The sequence below is a fragment of the Equus quagga genome, chromosome 12, assembly GCF_021613505.1.
Source record: "Equus quagga isolate Etosha38 chromosome 12, UCLA_HA_Equagga_1.0, whole genome shotgun sequence".
Classification (NCBI taxonomy): Eukaryota; Metazoa; Chordata; class Mammalia; order Perissodactyla; family Equidae; genus Equus; species Equus quagga.
This window is the reverse complement of record NC_060278.1, coordinates 41048576-41065637: the sequence shown is the minus strand read 5'-3', so window position 1 is coordinate 41065637 and position 17062 is coordinate 41048576. Positions and strand designations below refer to the sequence as shown.

Here is a 17062-nt window from a genome sequence, read left to right as displayed (position 1 = left end):
CGGGCGCGCCGCTCCCGTGCTCGCAGCGCCAGACGCGGCGGCAGCAGCAGCAGCAGGTGGAGCGCGCTTGGCGGCGAGCAGCTCTTGGCCTGAAACCCGCCGCTCCTGCCGCCCGGGCGGGAGCGGGCCCGCGGGGCTGGAGGCCGGGCCCACCCCGCGCCCATCCCTAGGCTCCGGGGAACTTGGATTACCGAGGCCGGGGCCCGGCGCGCACAGGAGCGCACAGCAGCCCTGGAAGCCGCGTCCGGGGCGCAGGACCACGGGGACCTGGTCCTTCCCGGCCACCTAAAGATCTGTTCCCCCGGGAAGGCGCCGGCGGCGGCTCTGGGATTCGGGAGGAGCTCGCCGTCCGCCCGGGCCCCGCGCTGGGCGCTCTCCGTTTGCGCCCCGGCGGCGCAGGGGGTCCTGAGCGGCGCGCTCGCCTCTGCTCTTGGGCTGGGGCGCGGAGAGCGGAGGGCTCTTCCCTGGGGTTCCGGGGGCCCGGAGCTGCTCACGCGGTCCTCCCTGGAGTCCTCGCGCCCCTCGCCGTGCTGGTCTCGAGAGGCTCGCTGGCGTGCAGTCATCTGAGGAGTTCTCCACTGCTTTGGTTTCTTCTCCGATTTGGGGACAGTTCCCGCCAACGACGCTTGACGCGCTTTTTCCTTTTTTCGCGGGCGGGCTGTCATCCCGGGTCGCCGGAGCCTGCGGGAATCCTGTCTCTGTTCGCTGACCCTTAAGGCTCTCTCCGCTTGGCGTGCCTCCTCCTAGCCACTCGCCTCGAGGGCAGGGTGCAGGCGTGGCTCCTTTTTGCCCCTCTTTTGAGGGAGTGCGGTCGCCGAGGGGGACACCAGCCTCCTAGGGGCTCTTTGTGCGTGGCGGGATCGGACCACCGGCCATGGCCTTCACTTTCGCTGCTTTCTGCTACATGCTGTCCCTGGTGCTGTGCGCTGCGCTCATCTTCTTCGCTATCTGGCACGTGAGTAACTGGCCCAGCCGCTTCTAACTCTTTTCTTTGCCCCAAAAGCGCCCCTGTCCACCTCCTTCCCCAGTTCCACTAAAATGCCACCTCACTTTCTCCGCATTGCGAGCGTGGGCGCACCGGGAGGCCAGCCGCGGCGCCTCCTGGGGTTGGCCCCCCTGGGGTTGCCCCCCCTGCCGCTCCCGTGTCCCGGGCAGGAGACGGTGCGCGGCATCCAGAGGCCCGGCGTGCCTTCCGTGCCCAGGCTGCAGGCTGGAGGCGGAGGGACCGCCGGTTCCCAGGCAAGGCACCCTTGCCAGGGCCTAGCCTTGAGTCCCGGGCCCCGAGGAGTGGCGGCTACAGCCCCGTACCCCCCACCTCCCCTGCCCCCTTCTCTCATGCTCGCCGGAGGCGAGGGAGAAGCGCCGCTGTCGGGCCCGGCAATTAGTCAAGTAACTATAACAACTAAACATTTAAAATGTCAAAATCTGTGGTGGGTTGCGGTTAGACATATTGGAGACAAAGTGGAAACACGACAGGAGCGCCTTGTAAGAGGAAGTGGGGAGAGGCCCGGGGAGGGGAGCGGAGGGGACCCAGGTGATGGGGGTTGACTTGGGAGATGCGGAACGGCAAGGGAGAGAGAGAAGCGAGAAGACGAGGGGGCCGGGGCAAAGCCAGGGATGAATGGGGCCTTGGAGGAAAGTCGAGGAGAGCGAGTTTCGTCCTTTGCTCTCCTGGGGCCCCAGCTGTCCCACTCCTGAAAGACTCCGGGGCTGCAGGTGGCAGACCTCCCTTCCCAGGCCCTCAGCATCCCCAGCGGGCACAAGCTTTCCTGCCCCCTTCCCAGGGCGACGCCAGGTGGAGGGCAGCGTGGTGGGTCCCAGTTCTGCAGGTGTGGTGTGGGAATGGGGGAGCGAATGCTTCTGAATAGAAGTAGGAAGAAAGGGAGGGAGCCGGCCGGGGGAAGGCTCGTCTTCTCGTAGAGAGCGTGCCCGATGTGGGAGTCGATTGTACTGGAATTCCTCCTCTGAGGTTGTTTAGGTTCCCTCCCCTCACCATCAGAGGGCTGGCAGGGAGAATGTGTAAGGTCAAGCCTTTGAGAAGGAGCTCGGTAGTGCGTAGTCTCCCCCCATTAACAGCCTTGCCCTGCCGGGCAAGTCCGGGTGACTGGCAACTGCCCTGAGATGCATTCCTGGAGGCGTGGTCCGGGCGCCCCTTCGAGAGCGGAGCGCCCTGGGAGAGGACCCCGAATAAAGCCCGAAGGAAACTGCAGGGCGGGTGAGATGCAGGTGTTTTGTATAAGTGGTTACTGGAGTGAGAGGGTTTATCTTAAAATAGAACTAAGCAGCTAGAGCTGCTCCTGTGACAAGGCTCTCTGGCAGGGAGGACAGGGAGCCCCCCACCCCCACCCCAGGAGCGCTTTTAATCATGTCACCTTAGGAAAGTCGCTAGCTGGGCTTCCTTCCACATCTCCCAAGTGAGGAGGTGGACCCGGATGATCTCCAAGCTTCCCCTTCTGTCTAACATGGTGTGAAGTCCGGGAATCAGTTGATTTCGGCATCTGGGGGTGAGACAGAAGGAATTCAGACACAGGGCTCTTGGAACTGTTCAGAAATCCTGCGGGTGAGAAGCGGTGGGATTTCACAGCCTCTCCTCCTCTGCCCTGGAAGGCTGGGTCTCATCTGTGGTAGGGAGTTGAGCCTTGAAGTTGTCGACAGTTGTTAAGGGAAAAGGAAACTTTACCTAATTTAGAACAAAAAAGGATGCAGAACACATCACGCCCAGACAGTGCCGCTGACCCCTGCTAATGTGTTTTAGAGGAGTTTTTCTCTGCTTTTTTGGATTTGGGGAGTTGTTTGCATTCTAGAAGGCTGACTACTCCCTTTTTCCAGAAATACTTCATTTGCTGTTTCTGTATGTTTTTGCCTTGACCAGAGGGTGGCAGGGACCAGAGCTCCCTCAAACTGTCAGCCTTGGAGTTCTCTGAACCAGCCCCTGAAGCAGAGCAGGTAACCAGAAAGAGTGATTTTTCTCTCCCTCAGGGGTAGATGATAAATAATTCAGGAGCAGTTAATTAAATGGACAGTTGGTGCCGCTGGATGACTAATAGATGTTTGCATCACAACCAGGCATTGCTCTGATCCCGTATTGGCCTCCACTCTCCGGGGTCCCAGTGCTTACCCCCTTGTGCAGGGCAGCTAAATGCCATCAGATTCCTAGTCTGGCTCAGGTCCTGACCTGAATCCCAGTGGCAATGGCAAGATTCCAGTTTCTAGTAATAAAAGGATTTGTACTCTTTGAATTCAAGTTACGATAACAGTTCCCCAGTCTCAGCCCTCTTCCTTTCCATGTCTTTTCCTCCTCCCATTTTCCAGAAAAAAACCACCCAAAGCCCCACCACGTTGATTAGGTTCCGAAGCATCGAAAGGGGAAATCTGAGACCGTGGATTGCAGCGCACACATTGTATGTGTGGGGGTTGAGTATATGGTGGTAATTATTTCAACCAAAACTTAGGACAGTTAGTTTTATATTAGATTCTGTGTTTGCTTGCTTTCCAGCTTTGTATATTCCTCATCTGTTTCTTGATATGACGAGCCATATTGATTGCGTAGATATAATGACGCCCCAAATAATGAATTGGGCACTTAACACACAGCGGTTAGAAAGCCAGCCCCATCGCCATCTCCAGGCTGAGAGATGCGAAGAGGGCGTGTTTACCTTATTTAATTGTGCATTCCTACTCAGGGGTAAGGATAGGAGCTACTGCTCGGTGAGTGTCTACGGTAGGCCAGTTGTTGCCACTATGGACGCCCTCTCAGGTGTTCCTCCAATTGTTTACCTCTTTCTTCCCACTGGAGGCCTGGGAGCGGGGATGCATGTGGCCAGCCATAGGCACATTTCTTGCAAGTCTTGTTTTTTACTTTGAATGTGTATCTCCATTTGTTTTCAAATGAAAATGTTTCGAATTACCAATTTGTTTTATATCAGCCCCTATCTTTGAGTACATTTGTCACCTTTGGAGGATGCAGAATAAAACTGAGGGGTTTTTGTGGCTTTGCATACCTTCGGGCACGGGGCTTCTTACTGCCCAGGAAGCCATTTAGTCCTCGCAACTGACACTTTACAGATGACGAAACTGTGGATCAGAGAGGTTATGAAATTTGCCTGGGGTTACACAGCTGGTATGTATTGGAGCTGGGATTTGAGCCGAGTCTGAGACTCTTATGCCCATGACTTTTTTCTAACCCTAGTTACTGTGTTTGGCTTAACTTTGATGAGAGTGGATAACGTTTCTATCCAAGGAATTACGTTCCTCTGTTATAAATAAAATACTCAGGGTTGGAATTTCTGATGGAACAAGAAGACACCAAACACACTATTGTATCCTTTTTAAAAAGAGGAAATTCTACTTCATTTTTTTTAAAATTAGTTTTTCTGTTTATAAAATGATGCAGGTTCATTGCCAAAAATTTTGAAAATACAGGGACATGTAATGGAACAAAATCACCACTAATCTTATCATCCAGAGCAGATTTGGGTGTGTCTTCTTCCAATCATTGTGTATGTGTGTATTTTTAAAAGTTGCGTATGGATGTTTAGAAGGAAAAAAAAATGCTCTGTGGGGTTTCACATGGGAAGTGATATCTCTTTGCAGCCTGTATAAAATGAACCATGTTTTCTCACAAGAGCCCTCTCGGCTCCAGCTTGGTTGAGCCTGTTTGCAGACGGTCTCATTTATATAAACACAGACAAAACCACTCTTTGAAAAGATTAAACATTCGTTACTAGTTATTTCAGGTTTTTAGCTTTTAAAATTTCTTCTATCTAGGGTTATTTTTAAAAACTCTGAGTTTTGACAACATACAAATGAAGTTAATTCTTAATAATATTTTTTTGGATTCGTAGCAGCAGTTGCTATTGGAGAGTTTTAATGGGCCCTAACAGATGATAACAAATACAAATTTACGGCGAGGCAGTTTTACTAGGCGAAATGTCTTGATGGCTGAACGTTTTAGCCAGTTCCACCGGCACAGACTCAGCCACTGGGAACCGAGTAAACTTTGCAGTTTCTCAAATTATCCATCTGGAAACAAGAAGTGGGTTTATGTAAAGTGGTCGGATGCTTGGGGTTGACAGTGGCCTGCCCTTTGAAGACCCTCCTTGCGCTACCCAGGTGGGTCTGCCGAGCTCTTAGCCGTGCCTAACCTGTCTCCACTTTTGATTCTGTCTGGGACGTCTCCGTCCCCTCTGGTCTCTCCCTTTTGGATGTGATGTCTGCACCTCCAGCCCCCCTGCTCCCTCCTCTCTCGTCCCCACCTCGTTCTCCGTTGCCTCCTGGCTAGCCTAGAAGGAAGCTGCCTGAGAGCATGTTCCCTTTGTTTCTCGAGGCTAGAACAGTGCCTGGCATGTAGGAGGGGCTCGGTCATAGAATAATTTCTTGTTCCCTTCTGGCTGATGCGGTAACTCACTTCTGGTCTGGCTTCTGGCTGCTTCTCAGTGACTGCTCCCCAGGCAGTATGGACATGTGCATTTTCTGCTGAACCCCGTCACTTGAAACCTTGGAAGCTGTAGTTGTTACAAAAGAAGACTGGCCGTCACTGGGGTGCCGTCTTGAGGACAGTGGAGCTAGTTACCCCACAGCGGATGGCGTGGGAGCGGTGCCAGCCGTGCCTGGAGAGCGCGCCTCCCTTAGGTGTGATGTCTGTGCTAACTCGTGCCGCTCACCCTTGCTGGCCTTGAGGCGGTGGCTGGCGATTTTCGGTAACTACCCCTGGAAGAGAAGGCTTACGCATCATTGTATTTCTGCCACAGTCAGCTGGAGAGAGAGGAGAGGAGGATGCTGAATTCAGAGACCAGCTAAAAGGAGCGGCCACTGGCCCGTCACCCCGCCTGGGGAGGTTCAGGGTGGGGCTGGGGTCAGCTGTTGCAGGGGCACTGGAACCTTTGACTTTGATGTTACAGTTGCTGAACAAGCCTTAAAGGCAGTGGCTGTTGCCAGGTCTCTGCCAGGTGCTTGGGGTGTGCGCCTCTGTTGGCCCTGAGGCCATGCCTGGGCGGAGTTCCCTCCTGAATCGTGAGGTCTGATGACTTCACTTGGCTCATCCAGGCCCTTTGCCCTTTGGCCAGCTGGCCCGTTCTCTCCTTGCATACACGTGGCTCTGTGCTGTCTCCTCTGGGCTTGTGCTCTGTTGCCGCTCTCCCAGCCGCAGAAAGTCTGCAAACACATTCCTCTCCTGTAGACAGCTGTCTGGGGAGGGCCCTCGCCAGGCTTCCTGGTCGCCATCATGTGTCTCCTGTCGGCCGTTCCTCCAGGGATCCAACAAAGAACTGGCATCTGGTCACAGTCATGTCCGCATCCTGCGTCACCCGTTGGGTGCTGTCAGTGATCTGACCTCACCTCCAATCGCCGCTGGTCACTTCCAGTGACCACTTCCATCCCTTCAGCCGCACACCCTGGCTCTGCCTGTCCAGGGCGAGCCCTGGGCTCTCTCGCTTCCAGCCGTTTCCTCTTGCCCTCTCCGCGGTCCCCCCGTCGTTGAGGAGGAGAGGGTTCAGTTCCTGCTCTGTGCCATCCGACCTCATCATCCTCCACCTGGCTCTTACGCTGCTCTCAGCTGCTGTGTCCTGTGTCCCATCGCTCCCACCTGGAAGCCCTTGGTCTCCGAGGAATCCACTCATTTCCCCCTCTGCTCTCACCCGGGTGCCTGGGGGCTGCTGGGGCTGACATCACTATTGCCTCAGAAGTCATCAGCGTCATCCCGGTGCGTTCTCTCAGCTCCGACAATACTGTTCTAGATCTTTGGCATTTTCTCAGAGCCCCATGAAGCTCCCCAAAGCCCCCCTACCATCTCCTCTCAGCAGATGACGTCACCTCCAACTCTCAGAGAAGATGGAGGTCATCAGACAGGGACACCTCCATTCCTGCCCGGCCCCCGAGCTGCTCTGATTCTGCCCCTGCGATTTCTCCTTCCTTCCCAGACTCCGAAGGAGCAGAGTCTTTCCTTCTGTCTGAGGCCGATGCCCCCCTGCCTGCTCCCCAGGGACGTTGCTCCATCCCTTATCCCCGCTTCCTGTGTCCTCGGCCACTGCCCCTTGCTGGTCCTCACCCCTGGCAGATGTGGCGTCTCTGAGCTTGCAGACAAGCCTCTTTGTCCCCTCGTCAGGCCACCCAGCCTCTCTTCCCTCGCAGACAGCTTTTGCCTCCCCACGTCCTGCCTCCCGTTCACTCTTTTTATTCTTACATCAAACATACAGAAAAGTAGAGACTCATGAAACCTTCTTCTGCATCCTCCACCAAGAATTAGCAGATGTTAGCATTTTGCCACTTTTGCTTCCTTTCTGTCTTTTTAAGGCATTCGTTTCCTCCTTGGCCACTGCCTTGTGTCCCCACCTCTTCTCAGCCCTGCTCTTGGCAGTGGCAGCACTGGTCTCCCACTGGCCAGTCTCTGAGTACCATTTAGTGCTTATTGGAACCTCTCTGGTTCTGACACGGTCCACGACCTCCTTGTGGCTCTCTCTGCACGCTGCATCTGTGTTCCTCCCCTTCGCCTGACCATTTCTCCCCGTCTCCTCTCTGGGCTCCTTCTCCTCTGCCTTCATTTACCTGTTGGTGGTTCTCCGCCCCAAGATACCGATGCTTCCCGGACCTGTCCTCCGACGCAGACTGTCTCTCGGGCTGCCTACCCGGTGTCCCCCAGTCGGTTCCAAACTGAATGCATCCACGTGCCCTCCTGAGCCCTCACGGCCTCAGTGGACCCAGTACTCACCACTGCCTCGCCACTCCTGTCCATTCTTTCTTCGCTTCCTGGTCATATCCATCCCTGTTCTCCCTGCATGTGGCTCTGCCTTGGTTCAGGCTCTCGTCTGCTGCTTCTCAGAGCGTTGTGGTCCCTTCCAAAATGGCCTCCTTGGTTAAACTCTCACCTGAATGAACTCACCCCACCGCTGCCGAGAGTGGTCTTTCTTGGCAGGATCTCTTCCATACTAACCACTTCTCTGGCTTCTTTCGCCTGCTAGATCTGGCTGTTTGACTGTCGCCAACCCAAGCTTGACAAACTCTTGCTCAGGGAATGGTTTCCCAGATGCACCTGGTTATAGCAGTCATTGGGTGCCTGTTAAAAACACACGTTCCTGGGCTCTGCTGGAGGCCCGGAGTCCCAGGTGCGGTGGGAGGATGCCGGAGCCCAGTCCAGCATTGCTGGGTTGAGGGGAGACCCCAGATGACACAGGTCAGGCTGGTTGAAGGTGCGGAGGGCTCTGCTGGGCTGAGGTGCTGAACAGCAGGCGTCAGAGAGGAAGTGCTGTCTTTGAAATGGGCTGTCAGACAGTGACCACAGCCCACGTGGTTGTCCCAGGGCAGAGATTGATGTCCGGGCTGGCTCAGGCTGTGTTGATTTTCTGCTTCAAGGTAATGGCCCCACGGTATCTTGTGGCTCCCATTTTTGATTGAGGATGATTATGAAATACACCATTCTCCCATCCTTTGATGACCAGGTGTAGATAGTCCCCTCGTAGCTTAGATAAGGCAGATATTAAATTCCAGGCTGATGTGTTTGCCCGTCGTCTTGTTTCCTCTTCTTGTAGATAGAGAGTCCTAAGAAACAAAATGCCCTGTTAGTTTAGAGAAGAGGCGTTAAGTGAGTCCTGTACAAACACTGAGGTCGTGCACGTGACGACAGACTCCACGCTGCGGGGTGGATGAAGGAGTGCTCCAGGAGTGACTGGGACTTCCCCACCCTGCTTCTAATGGCACTCGGAATCTGACTGATTCCCACAAAGGTCACCGAAAGCTCCAAGTGCACGATTAAATCCTGAATTGGTCTCTGAATACCAGTCTAGAACTTAATGATGAGTCTGGCAAATATTTTTCGTTTGGCATAGAAAGTGAGGCAAACATGAGACAGTCTTATGCTAAAATAAAGCCAAAATATAAAACACTAAGAAAGATACCTAAATCAAGATCAAGCTGGTAGGCCATAACGGAGCCACCAACATCTCTGTGTGCACAGGCATTAAGGCTGCAGAATCTTGGTTGGGACAGTCCCTGCTACAGGACATGGGGACTGAAGACAGGGATCTCATAGGATAAAGTCTGCATATGTTTGGCGTTGGAGGCCTATTACAATGAGTGTCTCCCTGCCTTTGCAGGCAATCTCCCACTCGCCCACTTCTCACTCCCCCAACTCCACGGGTAGACTTTTTTTTTTTTGCTGAGGAAGATTCACCCTGAGCCAAGATGCCCTGCCAATCTTCCCCCTTTTTTTTTTGTATGTGAGCCACCACCACAGCAGGGCTACCAACAGACAAGGGGTGTAGGTCTGTGGCTGGGAACCGAACCCAGGCTTCCGAAGCAGAGTGTGCCGAACTTAACCACTAGGCCACCAGGGCTGGCCCACACAGGTAGACGTTACTGCCTGCTAGATATGTGTATTTATTCTTCTTCCCACGAGGAAAGACTTTCTCCCTCTTGCATCTAAATTCTGCACATTGTTTCACTGTCTGGCTCAAGTGCTGCCATTATCAACTCTGCTCCCTCCCGCCTACCACAGATTCCTAAAAGCTCGTGTGGCTCGTTTGCTCCTGTGCACATACGGCCTTGTGGCAGTACACACTTTCTCGTGTGTCTGCCAGCTCTCTAAGTGAAGTAGAAGCTGATGGCAGGCAGGGCCCGTGCTGTCCACGTCTTGCATTCATAGAACTTAGGAGGACACACGAACCCGTGTGGAGCCCATGGCTGGTGGTTGTGACTCTCAGACTGGTGGCGAGAGGAATGCGAGTCACCTCTTAGGCAGTCTTGTGTGACTCGTGAACCCAGAAGCTTGCAAGTCTCATCTCTTAAAAGAAAAGCAGGAGCCTGTGGCTTTGGGGACAGTGGTGGCCGGCTGGGGGGCAGCGCCCAGGTTTCAGCCCTGCCATGGTGGGCTGTCTGGCAGTGTGCCGGGGCTGCTGTCCACCTGGGCAGAACTCCCAGGTACGAGAGCTGCTCCTGCCGTCTGCCCTGGGCCTGGGCTCCGCAGGGAGAGTCAGCGCAGTGCGGTCTCCAGGACCCACCCGTCAGTGCGGGTTGGGCACCGTTGTTAGAGGGGACCGCCTCACCCTCCAGGGGTGCCCTGCGCCACCGGCCTTGGTACTGCTGTCTGTGACGGGGCTCCGAGAACAGAACCTTCCATCACCACCTGACTCTGAGGCCATTGTCGTAAGTGAACAGTTACTCAATTACGCCAGCTGAAGGATTGATAAGGGCCTCAGTTATGCACAGGCATGTGGAGGGCCGGGGCTCGCTCTTAACCTCTGTCTCAGCAGGGCTGTGTAGACACTAATTATGTGTGTGTTCAATTGGACCGGGAGAGAGAGAGAGAGAGAGAGAGAGAAAGGGATCTCACGTAGCCCTGCAGTTTCTACTTTGGGCTCTGTCTGGCTCCTGTAACTTTTTGATTTTATCTTTTTGTTGTGGAAAAATATACATAACAAAATTTACTATTTTTAACCATTTTTAAGTGTGTAGTTCAGTGGCATTAAGTACGTTCACATTGTTGTGCAACCATCACCACCATCCATCTCCAGAACTTTCTTGTCTTCCCAAACTGAAGCTCCATACCCATTAAATACTGACTCCGGTTCCCCCTCCCCCAGCCTCTGGCAACCACCACTCTGCTTACTGTCTCTGTGAGTTGGTCTCTTCTATGTACCTTATATGAGTGGAATCATACAATATTTGTCCTTCTGTTTCTGGCTTATTTCAGTAGCGTAATGTCCTCAGTGTTCATCCATGTTGTAGCATGTGTCAGAATTCATTATTTTTTAAGGATGAAGAATATTCTAGTGTATGTCTAGCCCACGTTTTGTTTATCCATTCTTCTGCTGGGTCCACCTTTTGGCTATCATTGTCAATAGTGCTGACACGAATGTGGGTGTACAAATATCTCTTCGATACCCTGTTGTGCATTCTTTGGTGTATATACCCAAACCTGGAAATGCAGGGTCACACGGTATTTCTACATTTAATTTTTTGTGGCTCCTCTAATGTTACAAGCAGAAACTCTCTTGCTCCTTAGTCCTTGGTGCACCAACCCTCTGACTTTTCGTGACCCTCTGGCTCCTGTTGGTTGCCTCCCTCTTGGATGGACCAATGGCAATGCCCCACACATCCCAGGTCCACTTGTTCGCCCAAATATCTGGTCCGTTTTATTACATTACTCTGGAATGCTCAAGTCTTTTAGGTGAATAAAATAGTGATAGCATCTTTCTTCAAGTCTTAGCATTGCCTCCTATTTGTCAGGAGTTATAAATGCTCCTTAAACAGATTTTACTGGAGGCAACGCTTGGGCTCTGCCAGGCAGATGGCCCCATGACCACAGCGGTTCCTTCCAGGGGTTTTCATCAGGAAGAGACATCAGTGTTTCCGGAGATTTTAGGCCTGAGAAGGTTTTGTGTGTGTGAGAGAACTGAGAAACGCACCTGATGTTAAGAACAAAGGGATCTTGTGAAAAATTTTGTTGTTGTCGTTCATTAAAACTTTATTTGCATTTTTGTAAGTGCAGATATTCATGGTGGCTGCATGGGGTGGACTGGCAGCCTCACGCGGGCTGCAGAGGAGCCGAACACCCTCTGTTCCTGCCCCTCTGCTGGGGACTGCTGGGGCCCGGAAGTGAAGCAGGCTGTCAGCGCGCTGGGAAATGCCTGGAGCATGACTTCATTTTCTCGTTTCTTTAAGCTGCTTTCAGTCACAAAAGTGGTTTAAAAAAACAAACTAGATTTGTCAAAATGTAATTTTACACACACGTACACATGCAGTTACCACCACAACAAAAAATATTTCTCAGCATTGCAGATCCCAGCCTTTCCTGGCCATAAGTTTTGGGAGGGTGGGATTTGCTTTTCTCCGTCCTCCTGGGTAAGAGTGGGTGGTGGGCTGGTGCAGGAGCTAGGGAATGGCTACCTGTATGGTCCAGCGTTGAGTGCCATGGACACCTGGAACTGCGCGTGGGGGGTTGGGTTTCTGTGATGCTGTCTGACCAGAACGTCACTATAACTTCTGGTCCTTTGCAGTGTCTGTAAAAGCTGCAGATGTGTGCCCAGGACATGTTTCTGACTGAATGACACACTGATTTCGTTTCTCTGGACACCCTTCCTCCTAGCGAGGGAGGAGCCGCAGGGCAGGCCACTGGGAATCCATGGTACGTCTGCTCTCCATTCCTCAGCTTTTCCATTCACGTTCTTTGGTTTCCCACTTTTATTGTTTCCTCTCTCTGGCCAGTGCTGTACCCAGAGCTCAGCTCCCCAGCCCTGCCCAGCAGGTAGACCTGCTGCCTGGCTGGTTCAGGAGAAGTCTGCGGTTGTTGAGTCTCTGACATTGCAGACTCCCAGGCCTTGACTGCTCTCTCTCTCTCTCCTTTCTTCTCGTATGTCTCTATTACCTCCTTTTATTCCTTCTCCTGTGCATCTATCTTAGATCTGCCAGAGGCTGCACAATGTTACTTAGCCCAGCTGGAGGGCCCAGGGGCTGGGAAGTTAGTTGACACCCCTCCCTTCCCCAAGGCATCTAGAACCATGGGCTGACATTTCCAGATACCATCCTCCTTAGGTGTCTTTTCTGCTTTTGTGTTCCCATGGTCCGTTTTGACTACGGGATACGGTTCTCCTGCTGGGAAAAAATGCAGGGGAGGAAAGCAGAGTCTTGGAGCTGATTTCCTTTTTTTTTTCTTATGGCAGCTGATTCATGAACCCTAAAAAAAGAGTTGAGAGCACATAGCCAGCTAGCTGTAGCAGCCCAGATGGCCCCCTATATAATAGAGACATTTGTACCTTCGATAAAAAATATTTAGGTGTGTGCTGTGAACCTTATTGAGAGAAGGAGGTAGCACCTGCATTCGAGGGGTGTGGGTATGGAACTAGCCAGATGATTCTAGTCACCCAGAGCACAAAGATTAGGAAACAGGAGTTGGGAGGTCTGAGGCCCAGATATGGGGGAATCCTGTGAGGGGAGGTGGATTCTGAGGGCACTGACCTGCTCTGTCCACAGGCCTGAGGTGTCCCATTCTCGGGTGTGTCACAGGCAGAGGCAGAGGGGTCCGGCCTGGACGTGTGTACCTGTGGAGATGGACTGCGTGTCCGGCTTGTGTGTCCACCGGAGGTCCTGCTGGCTGGGGAGGCGTCACGGCAGCTGTAGGCAGACCAGGGCCAAAGAGAACAAATTTGTGCCAACTATTTCTAAATTCCACACTGAATAGATGCCCAGATCATCCTGTTTCCCTTCTCCTTCCTTTTTCTGTTCATTGGGAAAGGGTACCGGCCCAGCGAATCCCATGGGCCTGCCTGAAGTCTTTATAGGACTTGTTCTCATTGTCGTATATCCTAAGTGGGCCATTGGGTGGGGCTTGGAAGTCTGTCTGAGAGGGATTCTGAATTGAGGTGGCATCAAGCTGACGCTGGCCACTTTGCGAGGATGGAGGGGGAGGTGACGCTGGGAAAAGAGGAGTGACAGCCCCCCCGAGCTGGAGCAGTTTGGGGGAGAGATGGCCCCTGAGGGCATGTGGAGTCATCTGGAGTTGGGAATCGGAACCAGATGCAGCAGAACTTGAAGTCACTTCATCATTACTGGACCGTGACTTATCCTGGAATCATTTTTCTTGGAGGTTCTGGAGAGTGATGAGGGACCTGGGCCGAGGCCAGCAAAGCATATGTGCTGACTGTAGAAAAATGACTGGAGGAAAATGTGTTCGGTCTTGACATCCTTTTCTCTCATTGGTTGGCAGTTTTAGAACTCAAAGTGATGCCCTGGAAAGGGGCTGGCAGCTAATGGGGCTGCTGCTGCTGCTGAGTGGTGCTCTCAGCAGGCTGCTCTGTGGCTTTAGACACATCCCGGCATCTCCCTGGGCGTTTTGTTTTTTGTGGGTATAAAATGAAGGAGCGGGGGCCGGCCCCGTGGCCGAGTGGTTAAGTTCGCGCCTCTGCTGCGGCGGCCCAGGGTTTCACTGTTTCAGATCCTGGGCGCGGACATGGCACCACTCATCAGGCCATGGTGAGGTGGTCTCCCACATGCCACAGCTAGAAGGACCCACAACTGAAAATACACAACTGTGTGCTGGGGGATTTGGGGAGAAAAAAGCAGAAAAAAACAAAGGAGCGGAACAAAGCCACCTCTGAGCTCCTGTCCAGCTCCAGGATTCTGTGGTTCTGCTGCTCGCTACATGCCTCTCGTTCTTTTTCCTGTCTCCTGTCGTGGTTTTTCTTTTCTGATGGTCTTCCCAGCATTCAGTGTCAGCTTTCTGTGAAGGGAATGTATTAGTTAAGGTTCTTAGAAATCAGTTCTGGCCGCCTTAATCAAAAAAGGAATTTATGGAAGTGGAATTGGAGTGTGCATAGAATGGATGGAAAGTCCAGAAATCAAGACTGGAAGCAACAGAATAACCAGGACTTAAAGGGCACTCCCTCTCCTGTCCTTGGTGCCTTCTAAGGATGGAGTCTTGTAGGCTGAGCTTGCGTTGGTGCCCCCTGCTGGCCGTACTGAGTGGTGTGTAGAAGGATGACCGTGATCCCCAGGGGACCCTTTGGTCTCCCCAGTGGAAGGGCGGGCACGTGGATTTACCCTCCCACCGGGAATACACTCAAAGGGAGAGAGGCAATTCCTCAGAGGAAATCAGACCCGTGTAGGAAGTGGGCAGAGGTGGTGGGTGACCCCGAAATGGCAGGTGTTCTCTATCTGAGCTCCTCAGTTTAGCTGTCACCTCACCTGTATTCAGAGAAGGCAAAATTTTTCCTAAAGGTTGACTTCTTGCTGTCACAGCCCCTGTGATGTGTTAGCCCGTGTGAGCCACAGAAAAAGATCTTATTTCTCTTCATCCTCAGCTTGATGAGGAGCAGCTGTGCTCTGGCCAGGAGGATGGTCTGACTGGGCTGGTGGCCCTGAACCTGTTTCTCTGAGTGATGACTGCCCACTTAGTCAAGTCTCCATCGTCTCGTTGATAAAACGTTCCGTGGAGCAGTGTGACGTGCTTCCGTGGACAGGTCTTTCTTTCTGAGCCTGCAGCTTTTACAGAGTCCACGCGGATGCCAGCTTTGCAGGAATTTAGCAAAGCACATGCTCACCAGTTGTGTGAATAAGAAAAACAATGTCTTGCCTGTTTGGTGTCTCCCAGCCTGTTTAGCCCCAAATTCTAGAGGAAAGAGGTAAAAATGAAACCCAGCTCTTCCTTTTCCTGTTGCAAAATCTACCCCTCACCCCCAGATTCCCTCCCCTTCCTGAGAAATTCCCCATTGCCCCACATCCAGACTCTTCTGAGCAGATGTGCCCAATTTCAGTTCCAGGAGCCTCCCCCCAAAGCCCTGTCTGTACCACTTAATATGCCCCCCCGCTGGCTTCCCACCAGGAGCCACTCTCTTCTAATGAGCAAAGTTGGCAACTTCTGCCACTGTACAGAGTAAGTTATCTTGCTCTGTAAATGGGAGGCAGCATCAGTGGTGCCCTGAGGAGAGGGACGATGTTAAGGCTCAGAGCTGTGCTGTGTGCTGGCACCTCCATTAAAATTAGTCCCTCCACCATTCTAGGATGGTCCTCAAGGAGCCAAGTAAGGTTTGCTGTGGCAAGATTACTAAAGCCATAGGCAGCAGTGGCTCTAAGAACAGGGTGGCATCTTCAGGAAGTCAGTCCCACCCAGGCAGGAGGAGGCAAGCCCAGTGCGGGGCCTGGGACAGGGACACTGACCGCAGAGGGGGAGGTGGCTGCAGCACCATGCAGAGAATTTGGTTGCTGGGAGCTACTTGTTAGTCCACGGACTCTCTCTTCACTTTTTCCTTTCTTGTCTCAAATTACCAAGGGCAACACTTTATTCAAGAAAAAAACCCAATGAAACAGACCAAAACCCAACCAGGAAAGGGTTTGGGGTCAAGAGCTCCCCCAGTGATGTCAGAGAGGGTGTGGTTGCTCCACATCGGCACATGGGGACTTCTGCACTTAGCTGACAGTGCCCTCCTCCTGGAAACGGGGCAGAGTGGGTGGGTTTGGTTTTCTGTTTGTTGATTTTTCTTTTTCTTTTTTCCCAAAGCCCCCCAGTACGTAGTTGTATATTTTAGCTGTAGGTTCCTCTAGTTGTGCTACGTGGGACGCCGCCTCAACACGGCCTCATGAGCAGTGCCGGGTCCGGACCCGGGATTCGAACCAGTGAAACCCTGGGCTGCCGAAGCAGAGTGCGCAAACTTAACCACTTGGCCCCCGGGCCAGTCCCTGATTTGTTTTCTTTTAATTTTGACTTACATTGATGAAAGGGGATAGATAGTCTCATATAAACATCCAGTCCTTGAATCCCCCCACCTAAAGGGACCGCGATCATCTAGTCTGTCTTCTCCTTTGGAAATGAGGATACTTCAAACCCTGAGTTTTCATCAGGCAACCTACTGTGTTTTGTAGCAGCTGAAATAAAGAATAAAGAGTGTCTCCTTGATCTTTACAGTTGTGCAGACTGCGTATTCATACTTCTTCCACAAGTCATAATCGGATTTTGTGACGTTTTGCTGTTTTCTAAATAGGGCGAAAGAGATTATTGATTGAATTAAGAAAAGAGGGATAGATGTAATATTCCTCCAATCTCCATATTTAAGATATTGTGTAGCCCTGAGGAAGATGTAAAAAAATTAGAGGGTGGTTTTACCATTTTTATTTATTTACTTCGCTGTCTCTGAGAGGTGCATTCTCTCCTTGTGAACAGAGATTTCCGTCCAAGAGGCCTGGCACACACATGCGCTCCTAATTCAGAGGACTGAGCCAGAATGGGCGTTGCCCCGGGGCCAGCCCCAAACCACCCCTCATAGGTCCATTCACCTGTCTCTGGGTTGCACTCTGTTTAATTGTCAAACAAGGGGTCTTCTGTTTCTCCTGGTGTTCTGAATTGGGGGTCACCCTCTCTGCTGCATCAGCACAGCTTTCATAACGTTCAAAACCTTATGGTCCTGCATTCTCAGGAGTGGTTTGGTTTTAGCACTGGCCCCCTCCTTGCCTTTAGAAGGTCTCTAAACCATCAGCGAAGCCACATCCTTTCTCCCTTTGTCATGGTGTCTGTCCTCTGAGTCAGTACAGTCTTAAAGGACACGAGGTCATGAGCAAGGTAATGGCTGTCGTGTCACCAAGT

General features: G+C 52.4%; 1 protein-coding gene across 2 annotated transcripts in view; it reads left to right on the top strand.

Moving 5' to 3' along the window:
* The first annotated feature begins 82 nt into the window (after positions 1-82).
* CNIH3 (cornichon family AMPA receptor auxiliary protein 3) overlaps positions 83-17062 on the top strand; it is a 106203-nt gene continuing 89223 nt past the window's right edge. For both annotated transcript variants that reach the window (XM_046679584.1, XM_046679583.1), the window contains exon 1: positions 83-955. In XM_046679584.1, coding sequence (XP_046535540.1) covers positions 875-955 — 81 coding nt within the window. In that variant the 5' untranslated portion in view covers positions 83-874. The remainder of the gene's footprint in view (positions 956-17062) is intronic.